The sequence below is a fragment of the Echiichthys vipera genome (genome assembly GCF_963691815.1).
Source record: "Echiichthys vipera genome assembly, chromosome: 4".
NCBI lineage: Eukaryota > Metazoa > Chordata > Actinopteri > Perciformes > Trachinidae > Echiichthys > Echiichthys vipera.
This window is the reverse complement of record NC_139829.1, coordinates 13,876,633-13,899,715: the sequence shown is the minus strand read 5'-3', so window position 1 is coordinate 13,899,715 and position 23,083 is coordinate 13,876,633. Positions and strand designations below refer to the sequence as shown.

The 23,083-nt window shown below is 39.3% G+C and overlaps 1 protein-coding gene across 2 annotated transcripts in view; it reads left to right on the top strand.

Moving 5' to 3' along the window:
- Positions 1-23,083, top strand: part of septin5a (septin 5a) — a 24,043-nt gene extending 960 nt beyond the window's left edge. The window contains exons 1-11 of one of the 2 annotated variants that reach the window (XM_083911654.1): positions 13,673-13,941; positions 15,796-15,886; positions 15,971-16,057; positions 17,292-17,415; positions 17,568-17,702; positions 17,954-18,071; positions 18,159-18,260; positions 19,609-19,705; positions 19,788-19,923; positions 20,163-20,265; positions 22,043-23,083. In XM_083911654.1, coding sequence (XP_083767780.1) covers positions 13,867-13,941; positions 15,796-15,886; positions 15,971-16,057; positions 17,292-17,415; positions 17,568-17,702; positions 17,954-18,071; positions 18,159-18,260; positions 19,609-19,705; positions 19,788-19,923; positions 20,163-20,265; positions 22,043-22,102 — 1,128 coding nt within the window. In that variant the 5' untranslated portion in view covers positions 13,673-13,866 and the 3' untranslated portion in view covers positions 22,103-23,083. Of the gene's footprint in view, positions 1-13,672; positions 13,942-15,795; positions 15,887-15,970; positions 16,058-17,291; positions 17,416-17,567; positions 17,703-17,953; positions 18,072-18,158; positions 18,261-19,608; positions 19,706-19,787; positions 19,924-20,162; positions 20,266-22,042 lie in introns of those variants that run through there. The other variant, XM_083911655.1, reaches the window with a different exon arrangement.

Here is a 23,083-nt window from a genome sequence, read left to right as displayed (position 1 = left end):
GGACGTTAATAGATTTAAAATGGTGACCATGAAGCACAAAAAGTCTGGATATGTGAGATAAAAATGAAAAAGATGAGAATAATTCATTCTTAAAGCAAAACATGGATCAATAAGTGTTGTAATAGTAAATACTTAACTATTTATTATATATGTCTATAGTGCATAATCATTTGATCTACAGCTGCCAGTGTAGCTACACCGAACTAAAACAGTTCAGTACAACAGTCCTGAAATACATAGTCTTCATTAAGGCTGTAATGTCCAGGTTTTTTACCTTACTTGAAACTGTTTCACTCTTATTGATATAAATGCATAAACTAAACATTAGAGACACCTCTGCATTCATAATGATACATATGTAATAGTTCAGAATGCTATCTTGTTTTTACATTTTAAAAGTGGATTTTTCAGTTATTTTATTGAGTGAAAACATGGATTGGACTGGGGACACTGAGATTACATGGTCAGAATCCCTTTAAGGCCTTCACATAGTTGCATGTTATTAACATAGCATTGTTAATTATATCAGCAATGTAAGTAGTGACAATAACTATAAAATAAACGTAGTGGAGTAGTAGTATGAAGTAGGGCTGGGCGATCATTAGATATGATCATTTATCCTCATTCGGTGGTGTCGTATTTGAATTAAATCCTATATTGAGATATCGTGATACACAAATATGTCATCTAAAGACATTTTTAAAAAGCACATTGCAATAAAGTCAGTGAAATGAGAAATACTCAATATTTTTCATTTCAAAGGCATTAACTTCACACAGGAGTGAAACAAAACTTTACCATCTGGTGATTTCATATTTATTTATTTATTTATTGAAGTACCAGAGAACATGCTATTTTCTTTTAACCTTTATTTATACAGCATCAAAGAAGTCAAAGAAGACATTTCACCTCTCATCCAAGAGGTTCATCAGTCCATGTACGCATCTGACCAGGCTGGGACTGGTCGAGAGGAAGCCGCTTGGATGAGAATATTCACGGGTTTATTTATACATAGAGTCTCATTCTCAAGAGAGACCTGACTAACAAACAACACACAGCTACATCGAACAGGACATTCACACAAAGAGAAAACAGAACACAGTCCATAAAAGTGACATGGCAGTAGTTTAAAACGACCTAGAAAAACAAGAGCAGACCCCCGCGGACGATAAAGACAACTTAAACTCATTTGTAAAATAAGTTTGAAATCCTCTAGAGGAACCACGCTGGAAAGCCTCAATTGGTGCTGCAGTTTGTTTCAGGTTGACGGGGAAGAGTAGGAAAAGCCTTTTTCCCAAATTCTGTCCGGACCAAGGGGACAGAGAGATATATTATGATTTATATCATTATCTGGACATGGAATTATTATCAGGATAGAAGATTTTGGCCATATCCTCCAGCTTTAGTATAAAGTAGCAGAAATACAATTAATTCAAGCAAGTATCTGTTAATCGTACTTGAAAACAATACTTATTACTACAACTCGTACTATTTTTTTGCAGAAAAATGACTGAAATGTTTTGGAGAGATGCTTTGATAAGTTGTTGTTTATAGACGAGAAGCATAAAAACTCAGATCTGCTTGTAACTGAAGAACACTTTGGTCTCTAAGTCTTTGCACGTTTACGTCTTCACTCTGTGGTGTCTAGCATTTTCTTCGGCAGCAGAACTGTTTCCCATCTTGATATTTGTCCAGGGTTCACTCTCCTTGTTGCCCTTTGTCCTCCTCTACCTCCCTCACCGCTGCTGGTACATATCAGCTGGTCAGGTTGCGGACAGATTTGCCCTCTCCGATAAAAAATCACAGTTGGACCAAATCCAGTAGTTGAAAGCTTATGAGTGGATTGCTGGAAAACCTGGATTAGTATGATTGTTGCAACGTAAACATTTGCAGCTTGTGCAGAAACTTAACGTAAAAAATCACAATCAGACAAATGTTCATTCAATCCTGAACGTGGAGTGATTCACTCACTCTGTATTTAGATTACTACAGTTTTTACACCTTGTGCGTTTTGCTCTTCACTCCCACATACTCTGCTGCATCTGACCCTGTTGGATACTTTGAGAGAAATACTTCATATTCTGGATCATCCCAGCTGCGGAGGAGGACTAAAAAAACAAATAGTGCTCAGTGAATGCTGAGATAATGGCCGCTGAAAGAATCACAACTGATAATTAATCCTAAATCAGTATTTTCAGAACATTCCCCTTCGTTCTCCTCTTCCTCTTTCTCACTCCCTCACATCACCACTTCCTTTGCTGTGATAGTACGTTGCCAGGCAACAGCCTTTTTTTAAACCGTTTTTATCACTTCTCTCGTGTGGAGTGCATGGACGACGCCATCTGACCTACCCACAATCCTGTGCTGTGATTATTCTTGGTGTGGGTGTTGGGCATATTCACTGAACGGTTGTTCATCACAGTTTTATCATCAACACTTCTCTGAGATCTCTCACCTTGTTGTAGTGAAGGCTGAACCACATCCAGAGTAACATGATCACCGCTGTAAAAACATCCTGACCGAATGATAATGTTTCCGTGTCACTTTCAGATGTCTCCAGTGCTGCAACAATCATCTAAAAAAGTAGACATCAGTTGGCAAAACAAGGTCAGCGTCAGATTTTAGCCTCAGAATTAAGACAATTAAAATAAATGCAGCTTCATTTAGTTTTTGCACGAATGTTACAATCGTACAGACAGAAGAAACTGATCATAAGGGACACGAGTATCTCCTCTCAGCAGCCCATAATGAAACACAGCCACATAATATTCTAGGTTTAATACTTTATTTACTTTACTTAGACGTCAATTTACCTTGAAGAATTTTCACTGTAGCCACAAAGGACAGTAACGCAGCAACAGTATGTTTACACAGTCGTGCATTCAAAACTTTATTTAAGTAAAAGCACAAAAGTATTAGAATCAAAATATACTTGAAGTATTCCTTATGCAGACTGGATCGAATATCATATGATCGGGTTATAATTATCGATGCATTGATGTGTTCATCACTTTTACAGCTGGAGAAGGTAGAGATATAAACATTAATTCATTTTCTGTTGAGCAGTTTAATCTATTTATTAGTTGATCTATTTGTATTAAATAAAAAGAAAGCTGTCAATAAAGTTATCAAATAAATGAAGTGGAGTAAAAAGTGAAATTTTTGACAATATTCGATGCTAATTAGAAAGTGAGACACTATTTATTAATGACTTTATCAATAGTTTGACTATTTGTGACTCAGCAGACAGCGATAAAGATTTTAACTGCTTAGTAAGTGAAAAACACTTTTAACAGTATGGTCTTTAATTCTTGCACCTTTATGTCTTCGCTTTGTCGTATTTAGCATTTTTTTGCTGCATAAATGATTCCCATCTGCACATTTGTTCAGTATTTATTCTCCTCATTGCCAACAACTCCTTTTAAAACAAGCATAACTAGAATTTAAAGACAATTATGAGGAAATATCCAACAGATGTTGTATCAGATGCATTTGGATCCGTGCACTTGTCACTTCACTTCAGATACTATCATCTCCACATCTCGCTTCACTCTTCCTCCATTACTCCGCCCTCCCCTCGCTCTCCCTCGCTGCCACAGATGGGACCCTCACCAGCTCCCAGTGAGGACCAGCTGCAGAGCAGGAGTATCTCGGGGGGTTGGGTGAGGTATTGAAACTGGGATTTGATCCCCTGCTGTGGCTCCGGCTTATGAGCGTAAAAGAAAAGTTGTAAGGAGAGAAGAGAGCGGCTGATCCAAGAAGTCTCAAACTTCTTCTTTGATAACTGTTTCATTACCCAATTTCCAATTTTTGTCTTTCGTTTCTACACTTCATTTCACCAGTCCATAAATTTCATAGTAAGTAGGTGATAATTAGCAAGGAACATAGTTGAATTTTTTTTAAATTGCCTCAACATTTACCCCAAAATGTATCAAAATGATGGTGTTGCTCCTGAAGGCTCCTGAGCAGGCGCCTCGGTCATCAGAGTATGAATGTGTCTGTGAACGGGTGAATGCTGTCTCTTTATGGCTTCATCATGTTCAAATCAATAAAAAAAACTCATTTGTATAGCATCTTTCATACAAGAGACGCAGCACAGAGTGCTTTACAATAAGGGAAACCCAGGATGAACAGAAAACTGGCAGATAATGTCATAACAATGAAAGTAAGGTGAAATGCAAAGAATTTACAATATCCTTCAAAACCCACTGAATAAAAATAAAGATAAAAAATAGTACCATCAGTACCCATATTTGCACATATACATCGATAAGCGCTGCAGCAGGTCTCCCTTCTACATGTCTTGTGCATCATTTTATACACTTTTCCCCAAAATTTAACCTGACATTTGTGGGTTTTTTTTGAGATTTTCTCTACAATTTAAAATAAAGTTCTGTAGGTTTTAATTAAATCTTCTATCCCGATATAGGTCATTTTATATCTTTAGAACGATATACATCACAATATAACAATTCAGTATTCAACAAATTCAATAAATGAGTAGGCTATATGATATAACCACAGTAAAGCTTATTTTGGTAAACTCCTGTGTGTATTTGAATCAAAAAACAGAATATTATTTATTATTAAGTACTTTAGTGCGAAATTATAAATGTAAAACATTTCACACCAGATTTTAAATGATGTAATTGTGCATTAGGATATCTTGATATATGATTTAAACACAATATGATTATTTTGAAAGATAATTAATGGCTTCTGCATGCCTGGTATACATTTTACAGCAACTGCATTCGGGACAGAGAAAAGGAGTCTACAGCCACGTAGGATAAAGCAGCTTCTATCGTTGTTGTTTGCGTGAGTTTCTGCCTGTACAAGTTTTCTTTGGGGAGTTTGACGGCCGCTGCTCTTGTTCTTGTCCCGGTGTTTTTCTGCCCCAAATTCCTTCATTTTGTCACGCTGCAAACACGCATGTCGTGCTTCAGCAGAGCGTGTGTGATGCTGTGTTTTCTGTCTTGTACCTGAACTTCTTTTCTTGCTTTTATACGTAACACCACAGTGCTCGTCATGTCTCGCCACTGTGTTTCAAGGAGCTTTTAGAAAGTAACTGGAGGCTGACCCAGATAGAGAGATTCCTTGACAAAAAACCTTTCAAGTATTTTGTTGGCCTTGATATGTTTGGGATTACAAGCCCTTTGGAATCACTGTAGGGATCAGGAGTCTGAGCAGCAATCCAACTAAAACGAATTAAAATGATTTCATAACCTAAAAATCTGAATTTAACTTTTAATTAATCCCAGAAAGATCCCTTTTGTCTAGAAAATACTGAAATGTTGCATCAAACTCCTGTGAAAGCTAAAGGTTGGTGTTACTTCATAAAGTAGCAAGGTCCACCCGTTCACTGGTTCTGGAGCTTTTGACCTCATCACATGGTCTTCACCAGCATACTGAGTTTGCTCAGTTTTCATGGAATTATAGATGTTCACCCTCTTCTTAATCCAAGCAGCTAGAAGACGTCTCATCCATGTTGAACTTGACACTTTTTGTTCTTGATTTTGGAAAGTTGAGCTCAACATGGATGAAAAGTCTTTGAGCTTCATAAAAATGAATAAATGGAACTCAAGTTTAAGATTTCTTTGAAAAATGTATTTATTGTCAACAAATCCCATGAAAAGACCAAAACCCACAATATGTTGGTTAATCTCCTGATACGTCCTCAGTCCTACTGAAGACAGAACAGGTTACAAATTCATACTTGAGTTTCCTACGTGCAGAAGCAGTATTTTTTTGAAACACATTTACAGTAAGGAGCATGTCTGGCAGCAGGATGGTGTGTGTGAAAACATAGTACAGCAGTCTTTCCCAAAGTTAGGGACATACAATGGCGTATTAGGGCCAAGTATGAAAAAAATAATAATTACGGGGTGGGGGGGGGGGGGGGGGGTCATTGTTTTCGAGCCCAGTAGCAAATCTGGGGCGACCGATGGCCCAGTGGTTTAGAGCAGTCGCCCCATATAAACAGGCTAAAGGTCCTCAAGGCAGCAGCTGTGGGTTCGACTTTGCTGCATGTCTCCCCTTCTCTCTCTCACCCCATTTCCTGTCTGTACTATCTGATAAATAAAAAAAGGCTTGAAAACTGACAAATCTAGCAAACTACCAAATCTCTGAGAAAAAAGTCGGGAGTGTAAAACAAAACACTGGAGGTGTAGAACAAGATGCTAATTTTCAGACTTTGAATTTCATTTTTGAATTTCAAATTGCTCCTTTTTAATCTCAGAAATCTGCAAATTTCTTCTCTAAGTATTACCGCCTTTCCTCTGTCCGTAATTTCTTTTTTCATACTTGGCCCTAATACGCCGTCGTAGGGCCAGGACCAAAAATGGCTGGCGAACCCATTTTCATTTGGTCGCCAATCAGCAGAGTGAAATGGGTTGCTATGACAAGTGAATTACTTTTCCTTATTGAAATAGAAGAAGAGGATTATATTTTGCTACACGGGTCTGTTCAGCTCAGATGCTGCTGTTTTCCCTCGCTTTCTATCGCTTCTTGCAAAGCTGGACCTAAAAATGTGTTCTTCTGAGTGTGACTCACTCTTGGTCGTGTCAATTCCTGATGCATTTTTGTATGTTTGGGTCTTGAGCTGAAAAAGTTTGTGAACGCCTGGACTAGAAGTGTTTACGGTAATAAAAGTTTCACCGTGCAACAACATGATTCATTTGAATAAGTTTTATTGTAGTTTGACGTACCCTGTGAGTACCAGAAGTTGTGTCCTTCCAACCTTTCTAAAAAAACTTTCTTAGCTGATTGAATCCTTCTGCTAATGTTCAGAGACACTCGTTTAAAGTACCACTCAAGGCTTCAGCCGTGCTCCCACAAGTGTCCATTGTCACTGCACGGGCGGATGCTAAAACTGGGCTACGATGGCCAAGTGTCCTTCAGTGAAGCAATTTTATTGTTGCCTGAGCAATTGCATGCTGTCAGATCAGCATGTCAAAGAGCTGAGTGCACGCAGGACTTCACATCTCCACAGAGAGAAAACAGAGGAGGAGGGAGGAGTTATGTAGTTTTTGTACTCGCTCGCTCTCCGTCTCACGCACCCTCACCCCTGTATCTCTCCCTCTTACCCTCTCTTGCCTCAGTCGCTGGGCAGGCAACACATTTAGGTGAAAAAGTCAGGGTTAATGGTGTGAAAGTGTCAGCTGGACGGCAGATGGAAGTCATCAGTAAAGGTCACCGCTCTTCACTGCTGCATCACAGGCCGCCGGGCTGATAGAAGCAGAGAACACATTACACCTCTTTAAGATCTCATGATTTGACAGAAAAGAGCAGTTAGATATTCTTCTTTCACTTCAGTTTGCTAGAAATGATTGCAAAGCAGTTTACTGTTATGGTGTTTTACAAATGTTATTCCATTTAAATAGTCATTTTTGCTGTATGAAAGAAAAAAACATTTTTCCTCTTAAAGTCTAAATGTTGAATTGATAAGTATATAGCGTTTTTTTTGCCTAATTTAATGCACTGAGGGCTTTTTACTGCTATCGCCTGACTTGCTAATGTTATCCAGCTGTTAGTTTGCTGACTATGAAACTGTTCTCCTCTTGTGATCCACTGTTATGCTTTTATTAATTTTAGCATTTTCCATAGTAATTAAATGGCACAGGCAATGCACTCCTGTATCATTAGAGACGTCTTTTCCTTGAACCGCAAGCTGTTAGCGGAGATGAAAAGTGGACGACAGAGGTTTGGTAATCTCACTTCTTTATAATTTCACACCCATTTTTCACCTTCAGCCCTTTAGTCGTCTTCAACCCCACTGATGTTCAATGAGCTGCTTTTGTACTTTTGATTGGAAGTAGTTTTTTTTAAGTCAAGTGTTGATACTTCAACTTGAGGAAGATATTCACCTTTGTACTCTCTCCTGCACAAAATAGGACACGTTGCCATGGATACTCCACTTATACATAATCTCGTACAAACACGTTAACCGGTGGATCAGTCTGAAGAGATACAGCCGTTTGAACAGTTTAAAGACAGAAATCATTGTTGTTTGTCTTCGACTGGAAAAAGTCAGCTGTTAAATGTGTGAAGAGCTGAGATAAAGTCTTTCGGCCCAACTGTGTGTTTGTGTCGTGATGTCTCGTCACTGCAGCCTCATGAAAGGGTTTGGCAGCAGGAAATTATGGTTATGCTGTTGGACCAGACTCATTTGATTAAGTTTGATATTTGTGTGTGTGTGTGTGTGTGTGTGTGTGTGTGTGTGTGTGTGTGTGTGTGTGTGTGTGTGTGTGTGTGTGTGTGTGTGTGTGTGTGTGTGTGTGTCTGTGTGTGTGTGTGTGTGTGTGTGTGTGTGTGTGTGTGTGTGTGTGTGTGTGTGTGTGTGTGTGTGTGTGTGTGTGTGTGTGTGTGTGTGTGTGTGTGAGTGACTGACTGCTGGGGCCTTTTTAAGAGTTGTTTCCTCAAAGGCTGTGACTTTGTATGACCAAGAGGAAGAAGCTGAGCACTGCCTGCTGATTGAGTGGCTGATCTCTGGATCTCTGCCGCTGCAGGACTGTCCACCATCTCAACTGACTGACAAATAAACAGAGTTGTGATTCATTTATTGTTAATATTCTAACAGCGAGGAAGTCTCTTCTTGTAAAGAGCAAAAAAAACAAGACCGCGTTTCTTCCGATCATGTACATTTTTTCACATTTCTTCAAACATAATGTTGTCCAAATGAAAAGTACAAATAAGTAAGTAATCTTTATTTTCAAAGCATCATAAGTGCATTCAGTCGATTATTTGTTAAACTGATCAACAGAAAGTTGATCTACAGCAATTATGTAAATCTATTAAAGATTAAGGTCATAGCAAAGATGCCAAATACTTTCTGGTTTGTTCTTTTAAACTGAAGATTTTTACCCTTTTATCTGCTTCAAAATTATAGACCTAACAATCAGCATTTGACACACACTAATTGTTACTTGCAAGAGTAGTTTTAAGGTGCTTTACAGAAGGGAGGAAGGAAGGAGAGAAAACAGGTGCGACAGTCAAGACGGTGTCTAAAAATGTGCACACAAAGTGAACAAAGCACAACATACAGAGCTCTACGGACACGTGACGGCCAACCAGAGAGTTGGAAGATGTTTTTTTAGTTGCCCCCTCACAGCCTGCTGCACGGCTGCTTCCCGTCATTAGTCCTGACTCGTGGTTTGTTCTTAACGTAGCTTTGCACCTGCCGCATCTCCCCTCTGTGTTTGAACCGCATTGAGGAGGCCAAAGAGGCAGTGCAGAGTCGCAACTTTGACAATTTACTCCACAACAGCAACGAGGAGTCTGTCTTTATTACAATACACCGTATGATTGTATCACAGCAACTGTGACAATTTATCCAGATGTTCAGGCAGTGACAGACAAGATGGATCACTTCTGCGTTACAGAGAGTTTGACTGTGTTTAACATGTGTTAGATGTGTGAGAGTTTCTGTCTGTTCCAGTAAATTAAAGAAGAATTTAACAGATGATTCAAAATGGGTTCAGACTTCCAGAAGGAAAGAGAATCAAATATCTTTACAGGATTAAATTGAGATTTATTGGACCATTTATAATGTGGTGAATTTGATGATTTCCAATCTATAGATGTATTTTTTGGACGTTTCTAAAGATGTCACTGCCTTTTTGGTGACTATATGAAAAACTTCAAATCATCTCAGAACAACAAAACAAATGCAAAGAATTAATCCAAGAAGCCAATAAAACAAACCAAAACAAAGACATTTCTGAGAAGGATTCATGTGTACAGATCAGATTATAATCCACCTCTGTGGTCTCATCGCTCCTTATTCCAAATATCATCTAGTAAAATTTAACCCAGGAGCCCTGTGCAAGAGTGAACATGAGAGCAGCAACAAAAACATGACATTAAAGGGATAGTTTGACTATTTTGAAGTGGGGTTGTATGAGGTACTTATCATTTGTCAGGGTTTTACCTACAGTAGATGATGGTAAGCATGTAGCCAGAAGCAGACACAGACGCTAAGCAATGTACCGCTTTGGACGGGGGAAGCAGCTAAATGAATTAATGACAACAGCTCATACAATTAATGACAGCAACGAAACAGCGGAGCTTTCTCAGCGGAAAACAATGGCGGCCTGGTCACAAGCTTTCTCAAACTGCAGCTAAACAGTAAAATACTACTACTTTGCAACGTTCTTAAACCTGCCCGTTCGGACCAAGGAGATGAGACGGTGTGTCATCTCCATAGCAACGCCTCTCTGTACTTCCGTTGTGACCCGACTATTCAGGCTTTTTTCGTAGCTGGATATAATTTGTAGCATTTTAAAATATAAATGAGGACAGAGACATTGAGATACTTGCTACAGCTGCATTTCTATAGAGATGGCGCTCACTCTCCTTATTCATTGTATTACTCGCTCGACCCTCTCTCTCTCTCTGTCTCGCTCACTCACTCTCTTTCTCTCTAATGTTGTCACTCACAAACTAAGTCTTTATTGGCGGTTGAAACAGGTGACGTGTGTTCGTTCTAAAACCAGCTGCTGGAGATTTGACAAACTGAGTCGCAGGTGACAACATCAGCCGGTTTGAGTCCAGATGAGACGGATCAGTTAACACCGCTGCAACTTTCACCTGCAACGCTCTAAAACAGTTTCGTCTCGTCACAAATCTTCGGTCTGAACTGGGCTTTAGGGGACTAAAGCTCGTTTTGCTGCAGCTTCTGTGTCGGTACCCCTCTCTGCTTCTTCAAACTGTCTGCGACCCAACCGTCATAGGTAAAACACTGAGTATCGATACGTACCTCATACAACCCAACTTCAATCAAGCCAAACTATCCCTTTAAGTGTCTGGAGTGAGGTTGTGAATAAAAAAAAAGATCATACAAGACGAAACATTTTGGCTTCACTTTGAAACGAGACATGTTTAATTGAACATGATGTCAGATTTGCAAGTAACAAAGGAGACAAGGAATATATTTAGTTTGTCTGGTCGTACATGGGGGGAAAGGGACAGCTGGCCACTGAGAAAGGTGGGGGGTTTATTCAGGGGGCTATTGTACCATTTTAAGACATCTGCTCTTTTCTTCTCTTCACACTGACCCTCCCACCTCCCTTCACACACGCACACACTCTCTCATGTCTACACTGAGCTAAACGGTTCATCCAGCATCTCTACTAACATCAGCACCACTGTGGCTGAGATTGTTTCTTCCCTTCGAGAGGTGCTGGGCTCAAACTATTCAACTTTTTATCTGAATAAACTTCTCTGTCACCCTCCTGTGGAGTGGAGTGGGACTGTCACATCCTGTACGTGGCATCACTGCGGGGTGTGCCTACTTTGGGGAAAGAAAAGAGAAAAAAAAGGTCTTTTATGTCAAAGAGCTCTGCTGCCCACATCATGTATGAGCCGGACACACCCACACACACACACACACACACACACACACACCGCCGTCACATCTGGAAGCAATCGGCTGCAACCTCTGTCATGAAATGTACCTCGTTCACCTCTATACACACACACTCACACACTCTCACACTCCTGAAGTAACCAGATGTTTGCATCGTTTTCATTACAGTCTAGACCAGAGCTTCCTAACCTTTTTTTTTTTTAATCTAGAAATTGCTCCATTGGAATTTTCTTTAAGAATCAATTGATGTAAAACATGACATATGTGAACATCATTATTGAAGGAATAGTTTGACATTTAGGGAAATACTCATTTGTGTTTTTGCTGAGCGTGAGATGAGAAGACACCACTATCATTGTACAGTAAATATAGAGTTCTGCAGCGGTGGCGTATTTTTGTAGGCTGTCCTAGAAGATGGTTCCCTCGACAAAAAGTCAATGAAATTTTTCCACTAGAATTTTTGATTATTGCGGAAAATAAGCTCTGTGGTGACAAAGGTTTATGTCACTTCCACGTTTTGTTCAGCAAGATAATGACGGAAGTAAAAAAAACAACATAAGGCTAGGAACGAACTACACCGCCCACTGGCTTCGGACTGATTTAGTTTGTGTGGCGTGATGACGTTTGTAGTCTCTTGTTATCAATCGCACCCATTTCAAAATTCACAAGTGGGGTATTTACTGATGTATTTTATGTCATAGAACAAAACCATACCATCTCTGAAGCTTTTGATAACACAAGACCTTATTTAAGGCATCCAAGAAAAAAAAAAACATTGACTTTGACTAATTTCCAGGTTTTAGGACTAATTCCTGCAGCACTCTCTATCTAATTATCACCTTGTAGCTTCTTTGCTTAATATGTATAAAAACCTATGTGTATTACGATATTATAGTGAGATGTTAGATGTGTGGATGGATGGATTTGCTGACAGCTGTAGCTGTTTTGTGTATAGACATCAAAGTAATATCAATTTCTCATCAAATTCAAAGCAAAAAACTAAAACTATTACTTTTTTTTTTAACACTAGAGACTGTTCAGAACATTTCTGCCGTAATGATCCTCAATTACCATTCTTTATTTAGTAGATTTTTTTCCCTATCAGCTTTAGAAACGATGCATTATAGAGCGACTGTATGTATTAACCATGTTTTGAGTTTATGTTGACTGTTGTGTGATGGATATTGTTTTTAGTCTTGTCTGAATGTTTTTGAGGTATGTTTGGGTTAAATGTCAGGTGTGTTTGTAAACCAGCTAAGGTAAGTGAGGAGAGACCCCAGGAAGAGTAGCTACTGTCTAAGACATAAGCTAATGGAGATCTTAATAAATAAACATAAACATATAAACATAAACTTTTAAGTGAAGTAGTACATGCCTAAGAAAGACAAAGCAGTTTATGTTGTGTTGTGTTGTAAATATTAGACTTAAAATAGTCCACCTGCGGCCCTTTGTCATGTTTCAGATGTCTATGAGTTCAGTTCCAGGAAAGAATAGAGAAAATCAAAATAGATTTGTGTATCAGAGCCTTTTTTCTTTTTTTTTTTTTTATCATTTCATGAACCCTCAGATTTATCTTGTGACCCTCTGGATGTTAGGAACACATTAAACCTCCTAACTTTATATCAAAATACAGTATGATCAGTCAGAGAGTACTTTTACTTTCTACTTTCTTTAGCTGTCGACACTTCTGAATGATTTTTACTTGTAATGTAATAAAGTATTTTAAATCGTTTTATTGGCACTTTTACTTCTTTCATCACCTCATTTTTTTGAGTGGTGAAACATGAGTAAAAAAACATAAATAAAAAACACTGGTCGAGGCGATGCTGTTCTGTTCAACACACACACGCACACACACACACACACGCACACACGGATTAAAGTTGATGTATTTGTTAATCTGATAAACTCACTCCACAGGCCTGCACATGAAGCGTTGTGTCTTTATCTGTTGTTTGTTCTCCAGCTTTTGTCACTGTCAAGTTCAAACTAGTTGTTTTTTCATCTAAACTTTCTGTCAGCTTCTCTTTCTGCCTTTCTCTGGTGGTCATTTCTCTCCGTGGAGAGTTTTTCGAGCTGGGGGAGGAGGAATACAGGCTGAATGAATGAGTTTCTTTTAGACGTTCGCTTCTTCCATCCCTCCCTTGTTTCCTCCCTCAAATTGCCACCTCTCTCTTACTCCCTCTCTCTGTTTCCCTCCCTCTCAGTGAGAATTCCTCCGTACCTGTCTGAACAGGGAGAGTCGGACCGCCGTAGGGCAGAGGAAAGGAAGAAATAAAAAGAAAAGAAAGGGAAACTAGAGGAGGAAAGTAGGAGGAACAAAAGGCGCATATATAAAAGCACACACAGGGAAAGAGGTGTGTTAGAGACAACGGACGGAGAGCAGGAGTTTGAGTCTCGAGGCTTCACATTCACTTCTTTCCCCACTCCCTGCTGGGCTGTTTTTTCAACTTTCTGAGACCCGTGGCTATTTTGGTCCTTCAGTGTCGGGGCGGTTTGGGATGGATGCCATCATGCTGCAAGAAAAACTGGTGGAACGGCTGCTGTGCCCACGAGTGAGAACAGCCAGGCAGAAGGTACAGAAAAAATGGATTTCTGGGTGAAAAAATAGACAAAAAAGAGCAGAAAAATATCAGGAAAATTTCATTTACTTTAAAAAAGTGCACAAACAAAAGACTCACTTCCATCATCTGTGGGTGTTAGCTGTGCTTTTCTGTGGAGGTGTGTGATACCTCCAGGGACAGATTTACTGCTGTGTTTTCATGATTTATCGACAGATTTCCTCATGCACTCCTCTGTTTTGTAAGTGTTTCTGACATGCGCTGATTTCACAGCCTGTTGTTTTTTGTGTGTGTGTGTGTGTTCGTAAAGGAGATCCTCACCCGAGGGGGCTGTCGGAAATGCCTGTGACAAGTTATGACAGCTTATAAGGACTCTGACTGTTAGTTTGGCTCTTGTGTTTACAGAGTGAAAAAAGAGCTTTTCACATCTTTTGAATGTAGCTTTTGTGTGTGTGTGAATGCTCTCAACGGGCCTCGAGTGTGTATTTATATGTACACATGTCATCACGTACTGTCGGGTAAAGATGACGTTCTGCCAGATGCAGCAGGGAAAACCTGCAGGACTGAGAGCTACTGTGTGACACAGTGAGCGACTGGTATCCTGTGGCTCCCTTTGTGTGTTTCTGTGAGCTTTAGTGGAAAATCTGAGATGCTGGTTTATTCTCAGCTGCTCACAGAGGAATGCTGCTTGTGCACGTGTTTTTCCATGCTGTTGAAGATTTTCTGTATTATAGACGCAGTCTGTCTGTTGTGGTCTTTTTTATTGCACTTAGAAACATTCTGCAATGCTTCTATTTTTAAACTGTTGGCCTTTGATGTTTTATTGTGGAGCTGGAACTATTAGTGGATCATTTAATTAGTAACCTTTTTGATAATCAGTTAATTGTTCGAGCAAAAAATGTTAAATAATCTCTGGTTCTAGTTTCCTAAATGTGATGATGTTAAGCTACTTTTGTTGGTGTTTTGCAGTAGTGTCAGAAGATCTTTTACTTAAGTAAAAGTATTAATGCCACAAAGTAGAAATACTCTGTTACAAATAAAAGTCCTGCATTCAAGATGCAAAATATTGTTAAGGTACCAAAAGTAAAAGTAAGTCACAATGGAGAATGGTCCATTTCAGAATAGTATATATGATGTTATTGCATTACTCAACTTTAGTATGATCTTATCTCAATCCATAATAATAAAGGAATATTAATCATCATTTATTTGTTGATAATATTTTGTATTTTTCCAAATTAGTGGAGTACAATATTTCCCTCTGAACTGAAATATAAAATAGCAGAGAATAGAAATACTCAAGTAAAGTATCAGTTCCTTAAAATTGTACTCAAGTACAGTACTTTGAGACGGATATTTTTTCACACTTTTCTTACTTTCAATCGACCAAACAATCAATTGATTAATGAGGAGAATATGGCTGCAATTAACAATGTTCATTACTGGTTCATCTGCAGATTATTTTGCTATTAATGCAAACTAACAGTTTGACCTAAAACGTCAGAAAATAGTGAAAGATATCGTCACAATTTTCTCAAATGGCTTGTTTCATTTGACCAACACTCCAAAAGCCAAAGATATTCAATGAACTATCACATGACATGAAGAAAAGCAACAAATCTTCACAAATGAGAAACCGTAAATAGAAAACGTTTCGTATTTTTGATTGAAAAATTCTTGAAACAACGAATCAATCATTAAAACAGCTGCCAATTATTGTTCACTTAATGCTAATTGTGTCAGCTCTACCATGACCGTCAGATACACTGAAACCAAAAACATTTGATACTTTCTTTCAGAAAGCATGAATTATTACTTAACAGCTAATTCTTCCTCTGCCTCTGTGTGTCTTTTCTTTTTCTCTCCCAGGAGAAACAGTATGTGGGTTTTGCAACTCTGCCCAACCAGGTGCACAGGAAGTCTGTGAAGAAAGGCTTCGATTTCACGCTGATGGTGGCAGGTCAGTTTGCAGTCGGAGATGCAGCTGAAGGCATCTTAGTTTATTTGTACCTTGTATAAATTGTGTGTCCTTCTGTTTGTGCAGGAGAGTCAGGTATGGGTAAATCCACCCTGGTCAACAGCTTGTTCCTCACAGACCTGTACAAAGACAGGAAGTTACTGAATGCTGAAGGTGAGTCTTTATTATCTCTCTGTATCATAATGATGCACTGATATTTATGTAAACCAGACCACCGTTACATTTAACTCAGCTGCGCTAAAGAAGTCCAGTTTAGCTCATTAGTCTACATTTTCTAACTAATTAACATTCAATTTTGAGTGTTTTGTCAATGTCGACGAAGAATAAAATACTGTGATTTAATAGTTAAACGAAGTGTAGCGATTACTGTCACTGAAAGAAACACTAAAAGGCATTTAAGCAAATCCACTCTGAAGTCTAGTTGTGTTTTCAAACTGTTTAAAGGTATAATATGTAGTATTACCCAAAAACAAACATGTATTAACTAATACAAAAGTAACCCCTCTCAGTCATCCCTTATGACCCAGTAGAAGTGGAGTCTGTATCTGCAGAGAGCCCAGCCTCTGCCTGGATTTTCTGTTTACTTGTAATTTTTAGATGGACAGGGACGTTACGGGGTGTAGGCTCGGCCCACGTGGAGGTTAAATCCCCAGCCAATAACAGATCACAGTGAGCATCCCTCTGATTCCCATCCACCGCTTTGTCACGCCCCTCCCCTTCAGCATCTCAAAGTGACACACAGGGCACAAGGTGTCTATTTTACACACACACCGCAAATTCTTCATTCACTCATAATCCGACAATGCAGCACCTTCTAGCACGACGATGTTGAGTGTGTGTGTGTGCGTGCGTGCGTGCGTGTGTGTGTGTGTGTATGTGTGATCTTTACCACTTTTACTTTATACCTCCTATGTTAGCAAACTAACGTTGGTTTTTATAAGTTTGCTGCAGTTACTGTGAGTAAATATTTAGTATTAACTAATCTAGTTGTTGTGTAAACATGTTATAACTACTTTGAACTCACGACCAGCTGGTGCAGCGCGCTCTAGAGCACCAAATGTGTATCAGTCCCTCGCTGAAAATAGTCCCCAACTAATGCACCATTAAGACTTGTTTAAGTATTCACAGTGCCAGTTTAGGAGATGATTTAACCATATTAAAAAAGCTTTGTCGTGGTGTAGTATTGAGAAACATCTGTCTAGTCATGGTCAAGTTGAATAACGTATAGCAATCATTCCACTGTTGCTAACGGAACAGAAAAGCAACCAAACCCCTGAATTTCTCCGTCAGAGTTTATTTTTTGACCATTTGCCTCCTTGTTCCACTTTATCCCCGACCTGCTGTTTCAGCTGCTTCACCTCATTTCCTCTGTGTTGGTGCTTTGCAGAGCGTATCAACCAAACTGTGGAGATCATCAAACACACTGTAGACATTGAGGAGAAAGGGGTGAAGCTCAAACTGACCATCGTCGACACGCCGGGGTTCGGAGACGCCGTCAACAACAACGAGTGGTGAGCTGGAGGACCTGCTGCTCTGACGTGTGCCTGGTTCAGCCTGCTCGCTTGAATTCACAGAGCACGGAGGAGCTAATGTAGCCTGTGTGTGTGTGTGTGTGTGTGTGTGTGTGTGTGTGTGTGTGTGTGTGTGTGTGTGTGTGTCCTAGCTGGAAGCCAATCACAGACTACATAGATCAGCAGTTTGAGCAATACTTCAGGGATGAGAGTGGGCTGAACAGAAAGAACATCCAGGACAACAGAGTCCACTGCTGCCTCTACTTCATCCCTCCATTTGGGCACGGGTAATGACACACACACACACACACACACACACACACACACACACACACACACACACACACACACACACACACACACACACACACACACACACACACACACACACACACACACACACACACACACACACACACTCACAAAATAAGTTTGAAGCCAGTGACAAGGTGAAATAACAGCAATTGCATATTATCTGCATGGAGTCGTTTGAAAACTAGCCTTCATACTCGTCCTCACTCTGGATTACTCTCTGCAGGCTGCGTCCGGTGGATGTTGAGTTTATGAAAGCTCTGCATGAAAAAGTGAACATCATTCCGCTCATCGCAAAGGCCGACTGCCTCACGCCCAACGAGATAAAGAAGCTCAAAGACAGAGTGAGTCTCAGAACTGCAGCTCCGTTCACAGTGGAGTACGCATGTTTTTACTGTATGCAGGTAACTGTCGATCTGTTTTATCTGTAGATACGAGAGGAAATAGACAAGTTTGGGATCAAAGTCTACCAGTTCCCCGAATGTGACTCTGATGAGGATGAAGAGTTTAAACAACTTGACAAAGAGCTGAAGGTGAGTGCAGATAATGAAATGGTTCACTGTAAGTGGAAGTAAGTGTACGTTTGGCCTCAGATTGAGGTCGTTTCACTTCTCTGAGGTTTACAGGAAAACAGATTTCCTCACTCAGGGTCCAGGGCAATATTTTAGAGGTACTAGAGAACACTGGCCTGTCGAGCTGATGTTTCATTTGCTCTGGCAGGTACGTCTGGCCCCTCTCCCATTCAGACACATTTCCAGCTGGCTGGATCTTGGGGGAGCAAATCACAGCCGTTTATCTCATGGGTTTAAGACGATGACTGACAGAGGAGAGTCATAGTTACAATATTCTGTTACTGTTTTACCTATTTCTTCACTAAAATGTCTTCAGAAACATGTTAGTGTACAGATTAGCTGTAATTTGAGAAAGTCTGTGACCCTAACGCCATTGTTTTCCTGCTTCAACACGGACCAAGCACCGCATCAACTTGCACGTCATTCAGCGCTACATTGTTTTATTGCTCTGATTGGTTGTAAGTGTATCCAGTTGCATTGGTTCCAGACTAAAGATGGCTAAGAGAACACAGCGTCTCTCAGAGAAACACCAAAAGGAATTTGTTTTATTTGCCAACATACAGGTCTAAATGCCGTTTTAAAGTAATCTTTTCAACATTTTGGTTGTTGATATAGTGAACTTCTTTATTTTGTTGGCTCAAGAGTATTCAGATAGAAATATATTCAGTCTTAAAATATTATAATCAGCTGATCAAACACACTTCTGCTGGCTAAAACTCCAAAGGACATGACCTCAGTGTATCTTCACTTACACAAGAGGTGAATCTGTGAAAAGTCACATTTAACAGCGACATGTCTTCCTAGAAACAGTTTTCTCAGGAATTACCTTGTAACAACAGGAAAGGTATGTGGACTGTTTTCTGGAAAGAAACGTTGCTTTTCAAAAGTCTTTTTTACCACAAAAAAACAAAACAAACCAAAAAAACAGGAAATTTTGCAGTGGAGGTAGAAATCTCAAAACCTGGGCACATAAAAGTAAAACTATCTGAATGGCTGAATATCAGATTTTCACTGCATCTTGACTTCTTGAACGCAGGTATAACTAATAACCTGCTCCTCTCTATTGTAATATTTGCAACAATGGAGCCATTGTTAAAGTTGTGACATGAATCCACTGATCGGCCGGGAAAATCTGTGCAAGAAAAGCAAACAAATGTTTTTACGTGTCTCAACAATAACAGTTGCCGCTCGGTGAGTTTTTGTGAATGTGTTTAACCGTGTGAATTTGCACCAGTGTCCGGCATTCTCAGTCAGCTTTCTCTGGAGAGATCAGAGTAAAAAAAACTCACCCTCATGTCTCCGTGTGCAGGAGTGCACCCCGTTCGCCGTGATCGGCAGTAACACAGTGGTGGAGGCTCGAGGGCAGAGAGTGAGAGGGAGACTGTACCCATGGGGGATAGTTGAAGGTAAGTTTGTCTTTTATCTACTTGTGCAGCTGTTTGAAGGTCTTAACGATTACTAATTAATTGTACGTATTTCTCTCATCAGTGGAGAACCAGTCACACTGTGACTTTGTGAAATTAAGGAACATGCTGATCCGTTCACACATGCACGACCTCAAAGACGTGACCTGCGACGTCCACTACGAAAACTACAGAGCGCAGTGCATACAGGAGATGACCAGGTGTGTGAAAACCTGAGAGAGACAAACACACCTCAGATAACTGCTGATGTTTGCAGATTCCATAACAGATTTGCCCGCTTCACCTCTTCTCCTCGTGCTCCTCTTTTTCTTTTTCTTCTTCTTCTTGTTCTTGTTCTTGTTCTTCTTCTTCTTCTTCGTCTTCTTCTTCTTCTTCTTCTTCTTCTTCTTCTTCTTCTTCTTCTTCTTCTTCTTCTTCTTCTTCTTCTTCTCCTTCTCAGTAAACTGGCTCAGGACAACCGTATGGAGAGTCCCATCCCCATCCTGCCGCTGTCCACTCCAGATGTGGAGACTGAGAAACTAATCAAAATGAAAGATGAGGAGGTATGAAGCAACTTTTTCTGTTTCACCAAACAGCAAATGTTGAGATTTCTGTAAGAAGAAGTTCAATTTGTCATGAAACATCCCAGATGAGTCACAGGTCTTCGGAGGTAAAGGTGTAATATGATATCACGCTAACTGAACTGTGAAATTACTGCATGAAAGTCATTCACCCGTGAGAGAATATTTCATGTAACTTGAAAGTAATTTAATGCTCCAACTAATAACCTGCTGTGTGACTAAGAGGCTGCTACTTGAACTTAATGTCTTAACTTTATTAAACATTTTTCTCAAGTCCATTTCACCTCATGAATTTAAAATTAGAACAGCTAATAAACTATTCATTTATACTAATTCATATTCAAGAGAACGTGGGTTAACTCATATTCAATAGTGTGTGGAAGGCTTCTTTTATAGTTTTACATATTGACATGCGGCAAAAAATATCTCAGTTACCTTTCCATCTTATATACATACACTAATAATATTTTATTCATTTTACCTGATTATAAGGTATAATACAATAGAAGATATTAATAGTTTGATCAATATAAACAAGAAAGATGAAACAAATGCAGAATATAACATTAAAACAACGTTTTCAGGTTCAAAACATTCAAATAAGAGAAATATATATATATATATATATATATATATATATACATAAATAAAAAACTTTAACATAATTAATATGTGTTTGGCTCTGAAACATATGCAGAACTCAGTAATGTGGCTGAAATTACATAAACAAGAAACAATGTTGTAATACCAGTAAGAACAATACATGTAAACTCATATTAGAAATAATATTATATAGAATAGAATAGAAATACTTTATTGATCCCAAGCTGGGAAATTGCAGTGTAACAGCAGCATTACACACAAACACATCCAAACAGTAATGTAGAAATATAATATAAAAGATACCTAAAAAATAAAATGTATAAATAAGCGGAACAAGTGCAGTGGACAGATGATGTTACTCCAACCTGCTCAAGTAGGCTGACACATTTTATGTGCAGGACCAAAATATATTTTTCCTCCTGTAGTGTTGAATAATAAATTCCCTAATTAATAATCATGAAAACTGTGACACCATGATATTTCCTCTGACAATAATCGTGATATTAACATGTGTTTACACAGTACACTTTCATATAGTACCAAAAATCAAATGCAGGTGTTTATTTTCCACTGATATTTAACAAATAGTTTCCCTGTTTAGAGGTATATTGCTCTGTTCTTAACCCAGAATAAAACCATTGTGAATTCAGTCTGAAGCCACAGATTCGAATGCGTCTTTGGCGTTCCTTTAAGAGAGATGTTGCTGATTTTAATCCAGTTCTGTGTCACGGCAGTGGGGGCATTGTGTTTGGACAAACGGTGTTTGGCTGAGACAAGCCAATCCCCATTCATCTGGACACAATGCCCACATACCATGACCCAGAACTGGATTAAAATAGAATAGATCTTTATTGTCATTGTGCGTAGAACAATGAAAATTGTTTGGCGGCTCTTCAGCAGTGTGCAACATGAGTCACATAGCTAAAGTAAAAAGTAAAAAAATAAAAATAATCCCGCATTTTGTCAGTAAAATCCTGGATGAAATCATATTCAGTGAATTATTGGTGTGTTCCTGCTAATGTTTAAACCCACAGCGGTGATTATTATCTTTAATTCAGATTTTTTGTGATTTTAAGCATTTTCTTTGGGGATTTAAACACATGCGATAGATTCAAGATTTATGTGACTCTAACCAAACGCTCCTCTGTGTCTGCAGCTGAAGAGGATGCAGGAGATGCTGAATAAGATGCAGCAGCAGATGCACGACAAAGACTAGTGATGTCGCCCCGCAAGAAGAGCTGGGCTGCAGCGCCACCTGCTGTTTCTCCTGTGAACGACAGTGAGACCTTCAGACAATGAACATGGATATCACGTGTTAGTGGAAACTCTGGCTGTGCATTTATCCTCAGTTTGGTGCTTTGTATAGTTTGTCTGCCTGGACGGTTGTTGGTCAGAGGTTTTTTTGGTCTCTGAAACTTCCCGTTTGAGCCCCTCGCTGTGGTTTAACAGTCTTAACATATATAATATAAATGCGTAATTTAAGTTACTACTAAGTGTATCTAATTTATAAATGCAATGCTAAACTTTTTGGATATTTTGTCAGGGTATGATGTGTGCTACAACATGTTTTGTAAAGAAATCTAAGTTGTTGGTGATGTTAAGATTTGATGGATATTGTTTTTTAATTATGTGTTTGTGAGTGTGTGTTTGGGTGCGTGAGCGTTTGTATTTCATGAAATTGCCTCGAGGTATCCGTCCATGAAACTCCCCTTTATCCACAGTACTTTACTTTTTTCTCCAACTTTTGCTCTTGTTAAGTTGCTCTCTGATCCTCGTAAATACCTTTCATGTGACATTTTTTTCATGTATGGCAAGTCAAAATATCCTCTCCCAGCATTTTTTATATGTGCTGGCTGAGCTCAGAATGCACTTATTGCCAGTGGCTGACTGTGAACGGAGAGCCTTTGACATAATGAGAGGGTCGGTGCAGTGCAGGGTGCATGTGCAAGCATGCTGCCATTACTCATATCCGCTAAATGCTGTGGGCCTATTTTTATAGCCGATGCCCTGTGCTTGTATTACAATGCATCATCACCTACGGTACGCTTTGTTGTCACTGCGGTAAAAAATACATCAATAATGAGGAGCGGATACTGTGTCTATGCTTCTGTTTGAAATTTCTCTCCTTGGAAGTGAGTTGCTGCATTCTGCTAGTGAAGATGTGTGTGTGTGTGTGTGTGTGTGTGTGTGTGTGTGT